This window comes from Oryza sativa, chromosome 7, assembly GCF_034140825.1.
Source record: "Oryza sativa Japonica Group chromosome 7, ASM3414082v1".
NCBI classification, from domain to species: domain Eukaryota; kingdom Viridiplantae; phylum Streptophyta; class Magnoliopsida; order Poales; family Poaceae; genus Oryza; species Oryza sativa.
This window is the reverse complement of record NC_089041.1, coordinates 11745151-11762078: the sequence shown is the minus strand read 5'-3', so window position 1 is coordinate 11762078 and position 16928 is coordinate 11745151. Positions and strand designations below refer to the sequence as shown.

General features: G+C 47.1%; 3 protein-coding genes across 4 annotated transcripts; all 3 read left to right on the top strand.

Moving 5' to 3' along the window:
- The first annotated feature begins 2093 nt into the window (after positions 1–2093).
- On the top strand, positions 2094–3939 carry LOC107277944 (putative actin-depolymerizing factor 8). Its single transcript, XM_015789190.3, has 3 exons — positions 2094–2465; positions 2548–2804; positions 3535–3939. Exons 1-3 carry the CDS (start codon positions 2415–2417, stop codon positions 3689–3691), a joined length of 465 nt encoding a protein of 154 aa, XP_015644676.1. The 5' UTR covers positions 2094–2414; the 3' UTR covers positions 3692–3939.
- Positions 3940–10329: 6390 nt separating this feature from the next.
- On the top strand, positions 10330–10986 carry LOC136357408 (uncharacterized). Its single transcript, XM_066312663.1, has one exon. It carries the CDS (start codon positions 10330–10332, stop codon positions 10984–10986), a length of 657 nt encoding a protein of 218 aa, XP_066168760.1.
- Positions 10987–11385: 399 nt separating this feature from the next.
- LOC4342969 (rsm22-cox11 tandem protein 2, mitochondrial) lies at positions 11386–16269 on the top strand. 2 transcript variants are annotated; one of them, XM_066312736.1, is made up of 13 exons: positions 11386–11694; positions 12416–12603; positions 12697–12974; positions 13070–13143; positions 13226–13320; positions 14074–14171; positions 14305–14388; positions 14492–14572; positions 14672–14776; positions 14851–14946; positions 15357–15436; positions 15575–15663; positions 15740–16269. In XM_066312736.1, the coding sequence occupies exons 2-13, from the start codon at positions 12468–12470 to the stop codon at positions 16075–16077; spliced, it is 1554 nt and encodes a 517-aa protein (XP_066168833.1). In that variant the 5' UTR covers positions 11386–11694; positions 12416–12467; the 3' UTR covers positions 16078–16269. The 2 variants fall into 2 exon arrangements, with proteins under 2 accessions (XP_066168833.1, XP_015645078.1); XM_015789592.3 differs by having other exon boundaries at positions 12413–12603.
- Positions 16270–16928: the final 659 nt, after the last annotated feature.

The following is a 16928-nucleotide window of genomic DNA, read 5'->3' as shown; positions in this document are numbered from 1 at the left end:
TGCTCCATCGATTTGATGCTCATCAACTTCCTTGGCGCGAAATTCATCTGGTAGAACAAAAGGTTCTTCAATTTCAGAAAACTCAAACACATGTACCATTTTTTTCTTAGTCGATAATTCTACATTATTCGGCTTTTGTTCTAGTACAAAAGTTGGTTCAGACCTTTTATTTAAAACACAAACATTCAACCTCTTCATCATGTCTCTATATATTTCTTCTTCAAGGTTCTTTCTCTTGAAACTAAATTCCTCACGAAATTGGTCCATAGCCGAACTTGCTAATTTAATGTCATCATTTTGAAGCCTATGTTTGGCTTTATGCATTGTTGGTTGTACATATGACCCATTCTGTTGAAAACTATTTACATTTGATTTCGGCAATGAAGAATGAGTAATGCTCGGTGAAATTTTGGGGAGTTACATGCATGCTCGGTGAATTGTCATTAATTCGGCTATAACTGTTGGTAGAATAACAAGCTGAATTATGAACACTGCCATTATAGTCTATTATATTGTGACCCACTTCACCAGCTTCCAAAAAAACGACAATAAAATTAATGCTCTAACTGAGACCATGTATGAATAGAATTTGGCATAAGCGTGACAAACCAAATAAGAGCAGCACCAGACAATGATAGGGGAAATAATCTTAACTTCAAAATATCATTAGAGTTGGCTTCACCACAATGCACGAGAAACTGTCCCATGTGTTCTATTGCAGTCCTACAATCTTTTCCAGTAAATTTAACAAAACAAGGCACATAGGGACCTAAATCAAACTCATCAGGATATGGCTTTTGGTATGTACCTGCTCTTCCCATAAGCTCTATCCAGAAGTGCTCCATTGTTATACTAGCCAATCGATCATATGTTTGAACATGCAAAGTATTTGGGGAAACATATAGTGGCTCAGAGTAACTGACTAAATGACTAACATATCCATACCCATTATTCATCGGCATACTTTGTTTTGTTGTCATAGATTGTGAAATAATTGTCGATGAATTAAAAGGTGCGTGTACATATTGTATATTGCTGGTATTATCAAAATTTAAAGCATGTGAATTACTTTGCATAGCCTGTGACATATTATTTTCATAATTTAAAGATTTCAAATAATTATTTGAACAATCATTAGCCGATGTAGTATATTCATTGAAATTAGATCTAGCCACATCTAAATGAGAATTTGTGGCATTTACAAAATTATTTTGAGGAGCAGATATTGTATTTATAAATTGTACCTCGCAATTAATATAGGAAGGTGACAGCGCACTGGTACGTCCCCATATATTCTTCAGCAAGCTTTGACCTTTCCTGGTGAATTGATCTGCCTGAAATACTTCTGTCCTCCGTCAGCGTGTGCATGCAGGAGCTACTTCCTGTCCCTGCAAAAGACAAACTAAGGCCGAGTTTAGTTATAAACTTTATCTTTAAATTTTTAATTTTTTTCATCACATCAAAACTTTTCTACACACACAAACTTCCGACTTTTCCGTCACATCGTTCCAATTTCAACTAAACTTCTAATTTTGATGTGACCTAAACACACCCTAATCCTCGCTACCCGTGCCCTCACAACGTGCACATATCCTGTTCTTCCCAACCCCCAGCCGATCAGATTATTCGGCCAAAAAACAAATGCAACAGCTGCAGCCGGCGATAGCGAAATTAAACCGGGGAGAATAAAATAGATAAGTATATCGATTTCGGTCTAATCAAGCAACCGAAATTCTTATCCTAGCGGAGTCACCAAAATTTGTTGACCGACCGGATTGCCACGTCAATACCACGTCAGATAAAGATCAAGTTAAATTAGCCACGTAGACGTCACGTCTGCCAAAACCGCTATCTAAACCACCGAGGAACTTCATCTGCACAGGTTTTAATAGTTGAGAGACCCGTTGTATCTGGGTTTTTAGTTGAAGGACGAAAGTCGAATTCGTTGACAAGTTAAGAGACCCCGTATGAACTTATTACCCGCAGCGGCCGGCGCAGCGTGAATCCCCAACGGCCCAAATCTAACCTGGTCCGTGGGCTCATGTGTAAGATGGTCGACTGGCCGGCACCGGGGCGGCAGGGCGCAGGGGGGAGAGAGAGAAGCGACGAGTTTCGAGTGGACGCGGCGGGGCGCCGCCACTGCACGAATCCCCATGATCTCATCAATGCCCTCGTTGAACTCCACCTCCGACCAAAATACCCACTAGAATAATCCGACCCAATCTCCCCCGTCGGCCCGTAGGATCCCTTGGCCCTCTTGCGCGCGCCTCCCTCGGATGAGTCCCCATCCGCCGCGAGACCAGGATCGTGACGCGCGTGCGGGGCACATGGTGGTGCCTGGTGGCAGCGGCGGTGTTGCCATGACCCATTCACCCCCTTCCCTTTGAACCCATCTGCTTCGCTTTTATTGGTAGATGTGTTTTATGGTCAGACCGTCCATGGAGATTCTTGGATTCACTGTTATGGTTGTTGCCTTTGCTCTTCCCTTCTGTTCTTCCTATCTAGGAGAGGAAAACGTCTGTTCTCTAATGGCGGTTTGGTGTTTAGGGTGGCGGCTCGCCGGCGTGGATCGAGGTGCCGGAGAAGAGCAAGAGCGCGTTCTGGGAGCTGATGAGGAGGAAGGTGCACCGGTACGTGATATTCAAGATCGACGACAGGAGGGAGGAGATCGTCGTCGAGAAGACCGGCGCGCCGTGGGAGAGCTACGACGACTTCACGGCCTCGCTTCCGGCCGACGCCGTCTACGATCTGGATTTCGTCAGCGATGACAACTGCAGGAAGAGCAAGATATTCTTCATCTCCTGGTTAGTCTTTCTTTGCCCCTGTTTCTCCTCGCTTTCAGCTTCACTTTTGGGGGCTTTGGGGTGGCGACTTGCTTGCTGTCTCGTTTCAGTTTCAGTTTTTTGTGGTAACTCAGAGCTGGTTAAACAGTTAAATTCAGTACATTGTGAGTTTGTGACCTATCAAATGAGATATTGTTACACATTTCTTATTCATAGGATAAATTGGAGTACTCCAAATACGAACAACAGACCCTTTCCCGTAAAAAATAAAAATAAAAAAAGACCCTTTATTGCAAGGATATATATATACAAAGCCACATATTTACTCAGCAGTTTGACTAATGACATGTTATCCAGTGAGATGTACTGGAGAACTGCAGGGTCTGTTGTTTTCAGTAGTTACTCCAGTTTGACTAATGACATACTCATGTGTAGTGATAAACAACAGACCCAGTTTGACTAATGACATATGTGTAGTGATAAACAACAGACCCTTTTATTGCAGTATGTTTCAATCTCATCCATCTATCCACTTAGTTCCTCATAAACTGGAGTGAACTGTGAAGTTATTTCATAGCAACAGTTACTACTTGTGAGGATCTGGCCTCATGTTCAAGTGTTCATAGATTCTTCATGGTACAGAACAACTGAATTTTTGTTTCAAAGTTCTTCAATTGTATGTGACGAAAAAAAAAATTGCAACCAAGTTCTTAGAACGTCCCCATATTACGGGTGCTCCTTTTCTTTTCAGGTCCCCTTCCCTTTCCTGCATCCGAGCCAAGACCATATACGCTGTGTGGAGGAACCAATTCCGGCATGAGCTTGACGGTGTTCACTTTGAGATTCAGGCCACGGACCCTGATGACATGGATTTGGAAGTTCTAAGGGGCCGAGCTAATAGAACCTGATAGAGGTTGACTTCGATAGTTTGTTAGCCTTCTTTTGCATAACTTGAATATGTAGCTCGCTGCTGAAAATGCAGCTCGGGTGCACTGATGTGAGGCATGAATGCATGATGTATAAGCAGGCTGCTGATCACACCCCAGCATTTGCAGTTTTTACCTTTTTTTTTTTTTACTGAGATAGCATCTTTCTGATATCTCTATCTAATTATATATTTTACACTCTAATATGATGTGGAAACTGTGCCTTGTTATATCTAAATCTGTAATATACTGTCTGTCTTTCTGCTGTTTTTTTTTGAGGAAAAACCTCAGAAGAGGTCAGGGAGAGCCTGTTTTCATTAAAGAAGAAGAGACTTGACCCAGGTTTTGAGGGGAAACCGGGCCCAAAAACCTTACATAAGCACGGTTTAAAGGGGAAACCGGGCAAAACCCACAAGGAGAACAAAGAAAAAACTTGCGACGGCACAACTGGAGGAGAACATAGCTCATCAAAGCCAAAAACTCCGACTTCCTATGAACAGACCACAGACAACGTAGAGCAGGGTCTTCAAGACGAAGCCTCCAAGGAGGAAACAGAGCGTCGAAACGCAAGCAACGTCCGTCCGAAAATCGGAACAGGGTTTTCACCCGAAGAAAACGGGTAGAGCAAAGAACGATGCCTTCAACAAGGAAAACGGCGCCCACAGGCGTCGCCATCGTTGCCTCTATCCTAAGAACGAGCAGGACAAAACGCCCCGGCTCGCTCTCCCTGCCAACTACGACACCCCTGGCTTCCACAACGCTACCAAGGAAAGCGGGAGAGGGTTATCGTTGCCGAGCTTGTCACCTACAAGCAGCTCCGACTCCCCCCAACACACCTACCCAAAGACACGCCAGGAAGCCAACAGCACAGCCACCCCAACGAAGCTACCAAAAAGAAGGGGCAAGGGGGTTATCGTTGCCCAGCTTGCCACACCCGGCCAAGCAGCTCCGACTCCACCCCAAACACCATCGACAGGTTGCGTCGTAGGGATTTCATGCACCAACTCCACCAAACCAAACACCTCGCAGACGCAAGAGAAGCTAGGCACATGCAGTGCTGAGGCTCTCGAACTCCAAGCAAATCTGCCAACCCAGCTAGCAACCCGCCCCTCGCCAAGGAACTCCCCACAACCGGAATCTGAGAGCAGACCGGTCAACAGGAGGGGAGGAGCTCCAGGAACGGGAGGAGCCCCAACTGATCATGGGACATGCCGGCGAACAAGCCACCGACAACACTATTGTTCACCGTGCCCTACGGCTTTCCAAACGAACGAGCCATAGTAGCGACCGCCCGACCAACCCAAGCACAACCTCCCTGCAGGCCAGCAACTTCTCCGGCCACCTCGACACCCTCTTCGCCGGCAACAACCACCTCCGCCGGTCACCAACTTGCTTACCTCCGCCGGCCACATGCATCTTGCCCAAACTGGGCTCCACCTACGCCGGCTAGCACCGGCGCACCGCCTCCACCGGCCATCACCATCGCAGACCGCTGGCCGCCCCTTCCCCTCCGGCCTTCTTCCGAGCACTGGCGCCGGTCTCACCTTCACCACCCCGCCGCCATCACCCCCACCCCGACGACCTCCAGATCCAGAAAGGAGACGGCCGGATCTGGCCGTCCCCTCCGTCTCCGGCCTTCAACTTCCTCCCGCCGTCTCCAAGGAGCTGCTGCTCTTCGTCGTCCCACCCCGCCGCCGTCGCTAGAGTGACTCGCCGTCGGGTCGCCGCAGCCACCACCGAACGCCGACCGACCTCCCCGCGCAGGACCGGGCCCGCCGTTCCACGGCAAACTGCCCCGCCGCCGCCGTCCTTGCACACTGAGCCGAGGCCCGGCCGCTCCGGCAGCGGCGGGGTGGGGGAGGGAGAGGGAAAGCGGCGGCGGCGCTAGGGTTGACGCCCGCCCGGTCGCTCACGCGGGGAGCGACGCGGACGGTCCTCTCAATTAGCGACGTCTTTCTGCTGTTTGATCTTGATCAGCTTCTGGTTTGGTTTGAGTGTTTTCACTTCTGAATCATCACTCGTGGGTTGTGAATCGTGATTTCTGATTGTTATTTTTTTTTTCCTTCTTCGGTATTTTTTGTCACGCCCGGAATTTCTATCCAAAATTCCAAACGCTTACATGTGTAGAAACCCTCGTCCAGGAGTCAACCGAGGTACACAATAACAAATTGATAATAGAGTACAATTATTACTCTAAATAATAAGCGAATAAAATGTCATTACAGAGGTAGATAGTTCCTCTCAATCAATAAAGTTCTAAGCAGCGGAAAATAAAAGAAACAGCGCAGGCGACTCCTCTCCACAGGCAGCTTGACCAGGGCTACGCCTAATCATCCACACCATCAGTATCGCTGTAGAACTCCTCCTCTGATGAATGATTGCAAGGTGAGTATATGACATACTCAGCAAGCCACGCAGCAAATATGCAAGTGCACAGGATAACAAAGGATGGCATAGTATAGTCTCATTTGCATAAACATCATTTAATAAATATTTCAGAATTTAATAAAACAGTTAAATAATAATTAAACAATATTAATCCATCGCTATACAACATACCCTGTTGCATAGGCCCAACCATTCTGAACAACCAATCCCGGCTGCACAGATCTATCTCCAAACCAGGAATTAACCATTTCAAACCAGGAGTTAAACAAGTTATTAACATCATCCATTAATAGGGTGTAAAGAGTGAGACTAATCACGAAAGACATTGTTAGACCCGCCCATAACCGCGGGCACGGCTATTCGAATAGTTTAAACTCTGATCAGAGGTGTACCACTGTACCCACAAGACACAATCTCAACATCATGTCAACCATGCGTCGCGATACTTGACAAGTACCCGAATAGAGATTGTGACAATACCCTCTATATAATACAATTCAAAGCAGTGCACCGTTCCCGGATCATAATCACCCCCTTATAAACAAGGTATGGACTCCCCAGCGACCCCCGTGGGCTTATCTCCGCCACTTCATAGTCTGGTGCTCTACTATGAACCATACTATACAGAAAGTAAAGCCGTTGCCCACGCTGGCTTGTGGTTGGCACGGTAAATGTTTCACAACCGAAAATCGTGAACCGGTCCTTAATTGTTATGAGCACAACCATCAAAACCATATGCTCACAACCCACCGTTATCACATTTTAGTTGTCAAATTAATTAATTAACCAATCATGATTAACCATCATGAGCTAACATTAAACCATCATTAAATAATAGTGAATCATAACTTATCCCATTAGTGTGCTAATGTTTCTAAGCATGGCTAAGCAATTTTGTCTAATATATGGCTGAACCATTATGTAAAGCTCAACTAGTCAACTTATAATAGCCCAAGGTATCAAGGAATAAAGTAATCAAGAACAAAAGGGCCATAACAAACAATAGGTTAATTCCACCCCATTACATTCGAAAATAAATGCAATAGTTGAATAGAAAAAATAGCTTTAAATAGGATCAACATGCTCAAAGGGTTGTTTGGGATCTGTGTGACTTGCCTTGCTGGCCTTGGAATTCCTCAAAGTCTTCTCCTGCAAAATCGGACTCTCCGGGAACGTCGGAATCTAAAGAGAAAAGAACAAAATCACCAAAACAGCACATAAACAAGCATGAACAGTACATGTGGATATTTTTAACATGTAGATCTCAATTTTAGAAAAATTTAGAGACTTGAACCAACTAAATCCGAGCTAAGATGAATTAGTTATGAATTTTCAAAGATTAAATCGATTTAAATCATTTATATGGATTTTAATTGAATTATGACGCAATAATGAATTATTTTTGAAAAGGAAAAAAGGGGTTTATTGCGTCAGCGGGGCGATTTACGGTGGACCGGGTGCACGGCGGCGGTTCACGAAAACGGACGGCCGAGATCTATCCTATCCACAACGGACGGCCGAGATCGATCGATCCACGACCGGACCACGGGAGACGATGACGATGACGTCAGCGGTGACGTCACCACCGGCGGCCAGGGATCCCGGCGCCGCTGGCCGAGGGACGCATACAGGGCCTCGATGCTTGCCTCGTGGTGGTCTACTTCTCCACCCTTCGCGGATAGAACAGACAACGGCAGTGGCTTGATGAGCCAGTGCTTAGTGGCGGCGACCGACAGGGAGGCGTAGATAGAGGTGGCGAGGAACAGCGGCGGCGCGGCGGTCACAGGCGTGCGAAGCGAGGCAGCAGCAGCAGCGCCACGGTGACTCCTAGGCGGCGTGGCGGTCACAGGCATGCGAAGCGAGGCAGCAGCACCACCACTGTGATTCCTAGCCTAGCGCTAACACTCGCTATGCCAAAACTCGGCGCAAAGAAGCAAAAGTTCCCACCTTCCTACTCTATCAATATGAACTTCGCACTGTGTGCGGTTCAAAAAAAAGTTCCACCTTAGGGCATGTACAACTGAAGCCACCCCTAGAGTGCCCCACTAACTAAGGACACTCTCTGGGACACTCATCTCCCAATGTAGAATACCCTAGATGGGTTCCCTAAAATCTGAAGCAACTTGGTGGAGATACTACAGCACACAACGGGTGTCCTAGCCTACGAAGCCCCATGCATATTTTTACTTCCCTACCCCTCCACCGCACAAATTCTCTCTCTCTATTGTTTTTCGCCGCCGCCCCTCTTATCTTTTTTCTTCACCTCTCGCTCTCCCTCTCGCCGCCACCGCTCTCTCTCTCTCTCCCTCTCGTGGCGGCCACAGGGGCGATGAGGGCTGCCTCCCTATCTCACCCTCGCATCGCGTCATCGCAGTCCTCCCCGGCCTCCTCCGCCTCGCGCCGTCACCGGTCGAGGGCGGCAAATCCGGCGTCGTCGCTCCCTCCTCGCCCTCCGCCGCCGCAGCCGCTCGCCTCTCTCCCTCTCTCCGTCTCTCTCCCGCCGTCCGCCTCTCGTCGCCGGCAGCCAGATCCACCCCGCTCGTCTCTCTCTCATCGCTCGTCGCCGGCAGCCGGATCCGCCCCGCCCCACCCCGCCGCCTAGCGAGATGGTCCATCTCAGCGTCATCCCGGCCACGGTGCGCCGAGGGGCGCGGTGGCCGTGCGAGGATGCAGAGGACGCCATCCCGGCGGTGGTGGTGGGCAAGATGATGGAGGCCGGCTGCAACGGCGCCAAGGCCACGGGTGCTCGCCGCTAGCGAGGCAGATGGCACTCGAGCTGCTCAAGTCGTTGTCGCCATCGTCTCCGGCTCTTGTCCACCACCATAGGCTTCCGCAACCAACGATGAAGCAAATACTAGTGCGGGAGTGTGAGGACTAGGCACGACGTCGCCCTTTGCGGAGCTCTGGCTCCGTGGCTTGGTGAAAAGGAGAAGAGGAGCACAGGGATGCACGTCCCTTAAGAGATGACGCACCTCTCTGCTGGGGGACGACCCCAGCTCAAAAAGGGACGGAAGGCCAATGGTGTGCGTCGAGGCTACGACCCAAATACACGCATTGAACATGACCTTACGTATCCCAGCCCCTCCCAGTTGCTTTGCTTCTGCTTTTCTAATTCCGCTGGTGACACCCCTGTAATGAAAAGAATAACGTGCAATCTGACATTTCCTGATCAACATCAATCCATGAGCAAACTCACTTGCACCTTAAGAGCATCTCAGCAGCCCATCCAAAATTGATCCTTCATATACCCATATGGATGGCCGTAAAAAGGAAAAAGTATACTTTGACTCCCTCAACTATAGCCCGAGTATGATTCACGTCCTCCAACCACAAAACCGGGTATATCATCTCCTCCAACTATCTATAGCCCGAGTATGATTCACGTCCTCCAACCACAAAACCGGGTATATCATCTCCTCCAACTATCAAAACCGGTGCAAACAATGTCCCTCAGTGGTTTTGGCTAACGTGGCGCCTACATGGTGGTCTTGACCGAGTCTTTGTCCTACGTGGCACTTACGTGGCATTAGAATAAAAACAAAAATAAAAAAATATGTGGGACCCATATGTCGTTTACACACAAAAATAAGTATTGTGGGACCCACATGTCATCCTCCCTCATTCCCTTCTTCCTCCCCCTCTCTCTCCCTTATCTCTCTCTCCCTTATAGCTCTCAGCAGCGGCGGTGGGCCTGTAATGCCCTAGAAAAAAATAGAATACCGTAGAAGATATATTGGAAGTATGTAAGGTTTTGGTGTTTGAATTAGAAGAAAAACAATAGGTATATGCTTGCTGAGATTTATTCTCACCCCCTTATAGTCTTTTCAGGTACTTGCTGTGACATGTTTGCATGAAGGGATGGGATTAGCTACACTGTCGCACGACATGATCTCACTTAGTCATGATTGTTGCCAAGATTACTTGTGTTTAGACATAATGGGTTAATTAAATACTAGAGTTGCTGGCCATTGATTATCTACTTTTCAAAGGCTATCCCTATATGTCAGTCAGTTGTTGTATCATAAACTTAATCTATATGTTGATGCTTCCGCAATGTTTTCTTGTCTAAGGTAGTTGTTGCCGAAATTTGCTTGTTTTGGCACTTTTGTATGGTTGTTTAATGGCATCCCAGGCTTATGTGGTTTTCTGGGGTGTTACAGGGCCAGTGGCTGTGGCGGTGGGGATGAGGTGGAGGAGAGTGGTGGCGGCAGTGGCGGTGGGGAGCGGCAGTGATGGCGGTGGGGTCGAGGCAAAGGTCGGGGAGCGGTGGCGGCTGTGGCGGTGGGGAGCGGCAGCAATGGGAAGCGGCGGCGGTGGGGATGAGGTGGAGGGGAGCGGCGGCGGCTATGGGTGTGGGGAGCGGCGGTGGGGAGCGGAGGTGGGGAGCGGCGATGGCTATGATGGTTGGGAGCGGCGGCGGTGGGGATGTGGCGAAGGGGAGCGGCAGCAGCTGTGGGTGTGGAGAGCGGCGGCGGTCGGGGAGCAGTGGCGACTGTGGCTGTGGGGAGCGACGGCGGTGGGGACAAGGCGAAGGGGAGTGGCGGCGGCTATGGCTGTGGGGAGCGGTGGAGGGTAGTGGTGGCGGTGGGGACGAGGCGGTGTGGAGCGGCGGCGTTGGCGCAAGCACGAGCACGAGCACGGCGGTGGTGGCGCAAGCACGAGCTCCTCCCCGAAGGACGCTGTCCTCCTCCTCTGCTCTCCTCCGCCGCATCCTCCCCACAAACCACCTCTTCAGCCTTCTCCTCCTCCTTCGACCGCCGCCACCGCCACTCCTCACCGCCACCGCCGCCACCGCTCCCCTCGGCCTCGTCTCCACCACCACCGCCCGCGCTCTTGAGAGCTATAAGGGAGAGAGAGGTGGAGGAGGAAGGGAAGGAGAGGGAGGATGACATGTGGGTCCCACAATATATTTTTTTTAATGACATCGGGGTCCCACATATTTTTTTTATTTTTGTTTTTACTCTAATGCCACGTAAGCGGCACGTAGGACAAATACTTGGTCAAAACCGCCACGTAGGCGCCACGTCAGCTAAAACCACCTCCAAAACCACCTAGGGATATTGTTTGCACCTATTTTGATAGATGGAGGAGTCGATATACCCGGTTTTGTGGTTGGCGGATATGAATCATACTGATAATAGTTGAGGGAGTCAAAGTATACTTTTTTCCCTGTAAAAAAGGCCTAGCATCTTTCCTTCCACTCCTCGTTATTTCAGGCCCATTGGTCCAATAGCAAACCAAAGCCCAAATTTTCATTAACCCTAAGTCCCTTGCTCCTTCCCCTCCCCATTCCCAACTGCCCCGTCCACCTCCTCCCCCGCTCTCTCTCTCTCTCGACAGGACTCGAGTCGGCAGCGCCCAGCGGGAGGACGCGCTGCCGCCGCCCGTCAGTCCGAGGCCGATGCGCCGTGCGCCGTGCGCCGGTGCCGTGACGTCGCCCTGCGGCCCCGCGCTTCCCGCCCGCCCCCTCGCCCTGCGGTCCGCGTCGCGCCGCCGCTGCGCCCCGTGACGCCGGCACAACGCCCGCCCGCCCGCCCGGGCCCAGCGTCGGCGCGCCGCGCCACCGACCAGACCACCGTCCCGGCGTCCTTAGCCAGGTAAGGTTACTAACATGATTTGGTTCTCTCCAGTATCTATCTCATGTTCACTTGCCAGACAACGGATAGTGCAATGCAGTGACTTTTAACTTGTGACTTTGTCTGAAGAACCTAGCTTGGAAGCTGAATGTAGTGCTGTGAATCCCGTGATTTTGGATTAGGATTTATGAACATTTTTTTCTATTTGAATCCAGGGATGGTTGATTGATTGCATATATTTGAACAAATGATCTTTGAAACTTGTTATTAACTTATTTGTGAAGAGTAGCAGATTTAGTACTTAAATTGCAGTGTACATATTTAGCAGAGTTAGCATGGTCAGTACTTAAACCGAAAGACCATATTGTTCATTTTCAAAATATCAAGAAACGGGAAGTTCTTCTCTAAATTGTAAGATTTCTTATCGTTTTGCCATTTTCAATCCTCTATAAATTTGACATGTTTTATCAATTAGTAGTATGGGCATATTACTAGTGGACTTAAGTGGTAGGGTCTATATAGAAAAAGTGCTAGGATCGACGGATAGAAACTTCACGTATACCGTTATCCGTGATACTTCTCATACAAAAATCACACACTAGAGTCTCTCGTGCAAAACTGGCCGTGACGCATTTCAACCTCTTGATCTGAACTGCCTAATGACGATCCAACGGTATATCTATCAGAGTATGGAACCACTTCATTTCCCACTCCTAAGTCCTAACCCTGATACTCGCAGAAGGGTGAGAAAGGCGGTTAGCTCTAAAGAACGCTGCCGCAGCGAGAGCGGAGACATGGCGGCGGCGCTCTTGCCGGAGACGGCGCCGAGGCTGCTGACGCCGGAGACCATCCGTGCGGCGGCCAAGCAGTCCCAGGGCATCCAGCTCGTGCCCCTCTCCCTCCGCCGCGCCATTAAGCGGTACCTCCGCGGTAACGCCCTGCACTACTCCCTCTGCCACGTGCACCACCTGCTCGACGAATTTCTTCGACATCACTGACGACACTTGCACGCTTGACGCACAGACCAGGACAAGGCGCACATGAACCGGAAGGTGCTTCAGCTCTCGGCCTCCTTCGAGCGTGCAAAGGGAACCGGCACCGAGCTCGCTGCGGCTGCCATGCGCGGCGCTCTCATCGACGATCCGCGCGCGCCCTCAGGCGCCGAGCAGCGGGCCGCGCGGTGGAAGGTGCGGTCTGCCTATGGAGATATCGGCCTTCGGTACCGCGAGGACGAGACGGTCGCATACGTTGCCTCCCGGATGCCAGCCATCTACGCCGCGTGCCACCGTGTGCTCCGTGAGGTCCAAGAACGGCAGCTCTTTTTATTGTTGTTGTCCTCAGCGAGATGAATTTGTTTCCTGGAGTGCTTATCTGGACTGAAGCGTCGATTTTGCAGGTCCGTCGGAGGTTACCAGACTTTGCACCTGCCAAAGTGTTGGATTTTGGAGCAGGGCCGAGTTCAGCACTTTGGTGAGCACAGCTCAGTTGGCCCGTTGATATATATTACTGAGAATGTAATTTGTATAAGCTTAACATGGATGAAAAAATGCAGGGCAATGAGGGCAGTGTGGCCAAAGTCTATAGAGAAGGTTAATTTGGTTGAGCCATCCAAAGAGATGCAAAGAGCAGGGAAGAACCTTCTCGATAGTAAGTGTTACTCTTTCTCTTCTAGTCATGATACAATGAATATTTAATAAGATTGATTACTAGGTGGATTTAGAGTAGCATCTGAGTCGCAACCTGCAAATATGCAGGAATATCATATTTAATTTCTCAGTTTGATATCATAAATTCACTAGCCAAGAGCCTGTGCGTTGCAACGGAAAAAATAAGTTTCTAGCTTGTTAAGTTGATTAAACACATATTTAGTCTAAGTAGTACTTTTATGATTTTCATTGAACAAGTAGGTTATTTCAAAATTTGGGAGAGCCAGCAGTGAAACAGGGAGACTCGTTGAAGGGTGGTGGAATAGTATAGACCGTGGGTGTCCCCAAATGTCAGTAGTAGGGGTGGTGTGGCAGAGCAGACACCACCACTACTAACATTTTAAGTAGTATAGATAACCTTATGGCAATAGAGATACTGACTATGTTAATTTAAACCTCGTGTTTTCATAGCATTGGTACTTTGTGTTAGAAGCCTTTTGCTTACCATGTCCATGAATATGTTGACACTCCTGATGTCAAACACTAAGAACTGGTGATGCTCTCAGTGTACAGGCTGTTCTTTTTTTCTGTCGTCATGATTTTTTTTTGCTTTTATTACGAATTAGTTATAAGTATTTCTGATTAATGCTTACTTTAAAAAAGTTTGTAGATTTAAAGGGATACCACATATCTACAATCAACAGAATTTACCAAAAAATATTCATTATATTGTTTTATTTGCAAATGTTTGTAGATTTGAAGGGGTTACCACTTATTCATAGCTATGATAGCATCCAAGAGTTGAACCGCAACATTGAAAAACATGAGCGGCGGCACGATCTTGTAATTTCAGTAAGTTCTTAAGACATGTGGTGTTTCACTGTTTCACAGTGGTGTTTGACTAGTGTAATTTTGAGAAACTACTGCAGATCATAGTGAATTGTTTATCTTCCAACCTTCATTTAATATCTTCTCTCAATTACAGTCTTATGCACTCGGGGAGATTCCTTCTTTGAATGACCGAATAACAATAGTGAGGCAGCTCTGGGACCTAACAGGAGATGTTTTGGTATATACTACCCTTCTCTTGTGTGTTTGTGTGTGTGTGTATGCTTGTACTTATTGGGGATATTTTTATGACTGTTATCTGAAGAAAAGCTATTACCTTTTAGGTTTTGTTAGAGCCTGGAACTCCTCAAGGAGCAAAGATTATAAGCCAAATGCGCTCGTATATCCTTTGGATGGAAAAGAGAGTATGTCTGACTTTTACCACTCATTATATGATTCTTCTAAGATTTTTCGGTGATTTCCTATTTGTATAGCATTATTTACGTACTATCCGTGCTTTCCAGAAGTGCCGCAAAATTGAAAAATCCACACGTGCTGCTCCAAGTGAAATGAAGAGCATTGTATGTCAAGAAGCCTCATTGAAAAATGGTGCTTTTGTGGTTGCCCCGGTAAGCTGAAAATGACAAAAGCTCAAAAGCTTACCTATGCTTCTGTATAAAACTAATTTCACATCATGCATCAGTGTCCTCATGATGGTCGGTGTCCATTGGAGAATACAGATAAATACTGCCACTTTGTTCAGAGATTGGAGAGGACGTCATCACAACGTGCCTACAAGGTTTCCTTTTCATCTATTTCGTGCCATGTGCTATGCTTTTTTTTTTTTTTTTTTTTTTTGTAGTAGGCACTTGTGTTCAACAGTTGAGAAAATGTACATATATCTAAATTACAAGGATTCCTTGAATAATATCATTATCAATTAATTTCTGATGAAGGTGTTGCACTGAGATAGATTTGCATTTTCCCATGTAATTGCTCTTCATATTGGATAGGCTTCTATATGCTCCCACAAATGTGCTGATCTTAGAGTGGTATTTTCACTAGTGAATGGTTGCAAGTCAAACCATTTAATGTGCTTCTAACTTGTGCTTTAACTATTAAAGCTTTTTTTTTTTTGTTAAGATTCAGCCTTATTGAACTCTGTAGATGTTACCCTTTTTTATTTCCCGTTTCTGATGTTTGCTGCAGAGGTCCAATGGTGTGCCTTTGCGTGGTTTTGAGGATGAGAAATTTTGCTACGTTGCTTTAAGAAGGGGCAAGCGGCCAGAGTAAAAGCTCGTGACTTTTTTATATCCAGATTTATCTGATTACTACTTTTCATTCTATGCATTCATTTGCACATGTGCAGCATATGCTCCTGCAACTATATACTTGACTTAATGGCTATTCTTCTGTCTCTAATTTAGGGAAGCTTGGCCACTCGATGGTATGAAATTTGAGACTCTTAAAGAACGCCACGCCAAGAGAAACCCAGAAGATCTCATCATTGACTATGGTGATCATCTACTCGTGATTATTCCTCCAGTTCTTTCTTGGATCATGATTTTGAAAACCATCGTTTTGTTGCTCAGACGAACAATTTCCAAGCGAGGAAGATGAAGAGGCTCCTGTTAACGCTGAGGATTGTTTGGTCCCATACGACTCTGATGCACAAGAACTAGGTTTATTCCATGAGACCGAAGAGGAGTTCGAAGAGCAATCTGTCCGTGCTGATCTAGGAGGAGGCTGGGGCCGGATCATATACAGTCCCATTCGACGAGGAAGGCAGGTACAGCTGGATGTATGCCGTGCCACCAAACGGGATGCATCGGAAGGCGCATTCGAGCGTGTCGTGATCACCCAAAGCAAGAACCCCACCATGCATCATCAAGCCCGGAGGTCACTTTGGGGGGATCTTTGGCCAGTTTAGTCTATGGTGATAACCACATTTCTGTGGAAGATCTGGAGCTCTTCAGCAACGGATTCGCTGGGTGACGCTGCTCATAAATTGTTTGTGGCTGTGCTGTGGGTTTTAATTTTTGCTTCAGCAATACATATCTGTAACAGGTGTACACCTAGTTTCTCAATGAGGAAGATGCGCGTGAATTCTTCTAGGTCAGAACATTTTTTTGGAATAACTCTGAGGGCTGAAAACCAGCAGTACACAGTCGGAAGCCCAGCACCTCAGAAGTGCACCTCAGAAGTATCATTTTAACATGTTCATAACAGTCAATTTCTTAATTAAACAAAGGCAGAATTAGATGGCAAAAGTAAAGTTTCTCAACATGTTATACTACCAGTCTTACAAAAAAAAAAAGAAGTTATACTACCAACACCAGGTTAGCACATGAAGGATTGGTTTACCACAGTCTAAACTTCATTAATTTTTTTCAACTAGCCTAATTTTCCCTTCCCAATTATCGTGCCTAATATTCCCTTCCAATTATGGTCTATCATGTATTCTCTCCGTATCATATTATCAGTTGTTTTTTTTCTAGTCAAATTTTGTTAAGGCCTTGTTTAGATTTAAACTTTTTTCTTCAAACTTCCAACTTTTCCGTCACATCAAATGTTTCGACACATGCATAGAGCATTAAATATGTAAGAATAAAAAAACCAATTGCACAGTTCGCATGTAAATCGCGAGACGAATCGTTTGAGCCTAATTGCACCATGATTTGATAATGTGGTACAACAGTAAATATTTACTAATGACGGATTAATTAGACTTAATAGATTCGTCTCGTAGTTTACAGGGGGAATATGTAATTTGTTTTGTTA

What these genes read in the sequence shown, in the direction of transcription:
- LOC107277944 (XM_015789190.3), top strand. Translation starts at nt 2,415, where the DNA reads ATGTGTTTTATGGTCAGACCGTCCATGGAGATTCTTGGATTCACTGTT. An exon ending in TTCTTGGATTCACTGTTATG is followed by an intron (nt 2,466 to 2,547) that starts GTTGTTGCCTTT and finishes TTTGGTGTTTAG; the next exon opens with GGTGGCGGCTCGCCGGCGTG. An exon ending in AAGATATTCTTCATCTCCTG is followed by an intron (nt 2,805 to 3,534) that starts GTTAGTCTTTCT and finishes TTTTCTTTTCAG; the next exon opens with GTCCCCTTCCCTTTCCTGCA.
- LOC136357408 (XM_066312663.1), top strand. Translation starts at nt 10,330, where the DNA reads ATGGCGGTGGGGTCGAGGCAAAGGTCGGGGAGCGGTGGCGGCTGTGGC.
- LOC4342969 (XM_066312736.1), top strand. Translation starts at nt 12,468, where the DNA reads ATGGCGGCGGCGCTCTTGCCGGAGACGGCGCCGAGGCTGCTGACGCCG. An exon ending in CATTAAGCGGTACCTCCGCG is followed by an intron (nt 12,604 to 12,696) that starts GTAACGCCCTGC and finishes CTTGACGCACAG; the next exon opens with ACCAGGACAAGGCGCACATG. An exon ending in GGGCCGAGTTCAGCACTTTG is followed by an intron (nt 13,144 to 13,225) that starts GTGAGCACAGCT and finishes GAAAAAATGCAG; the next exon opens with GGCAATGAGGGCAGTGTGGC.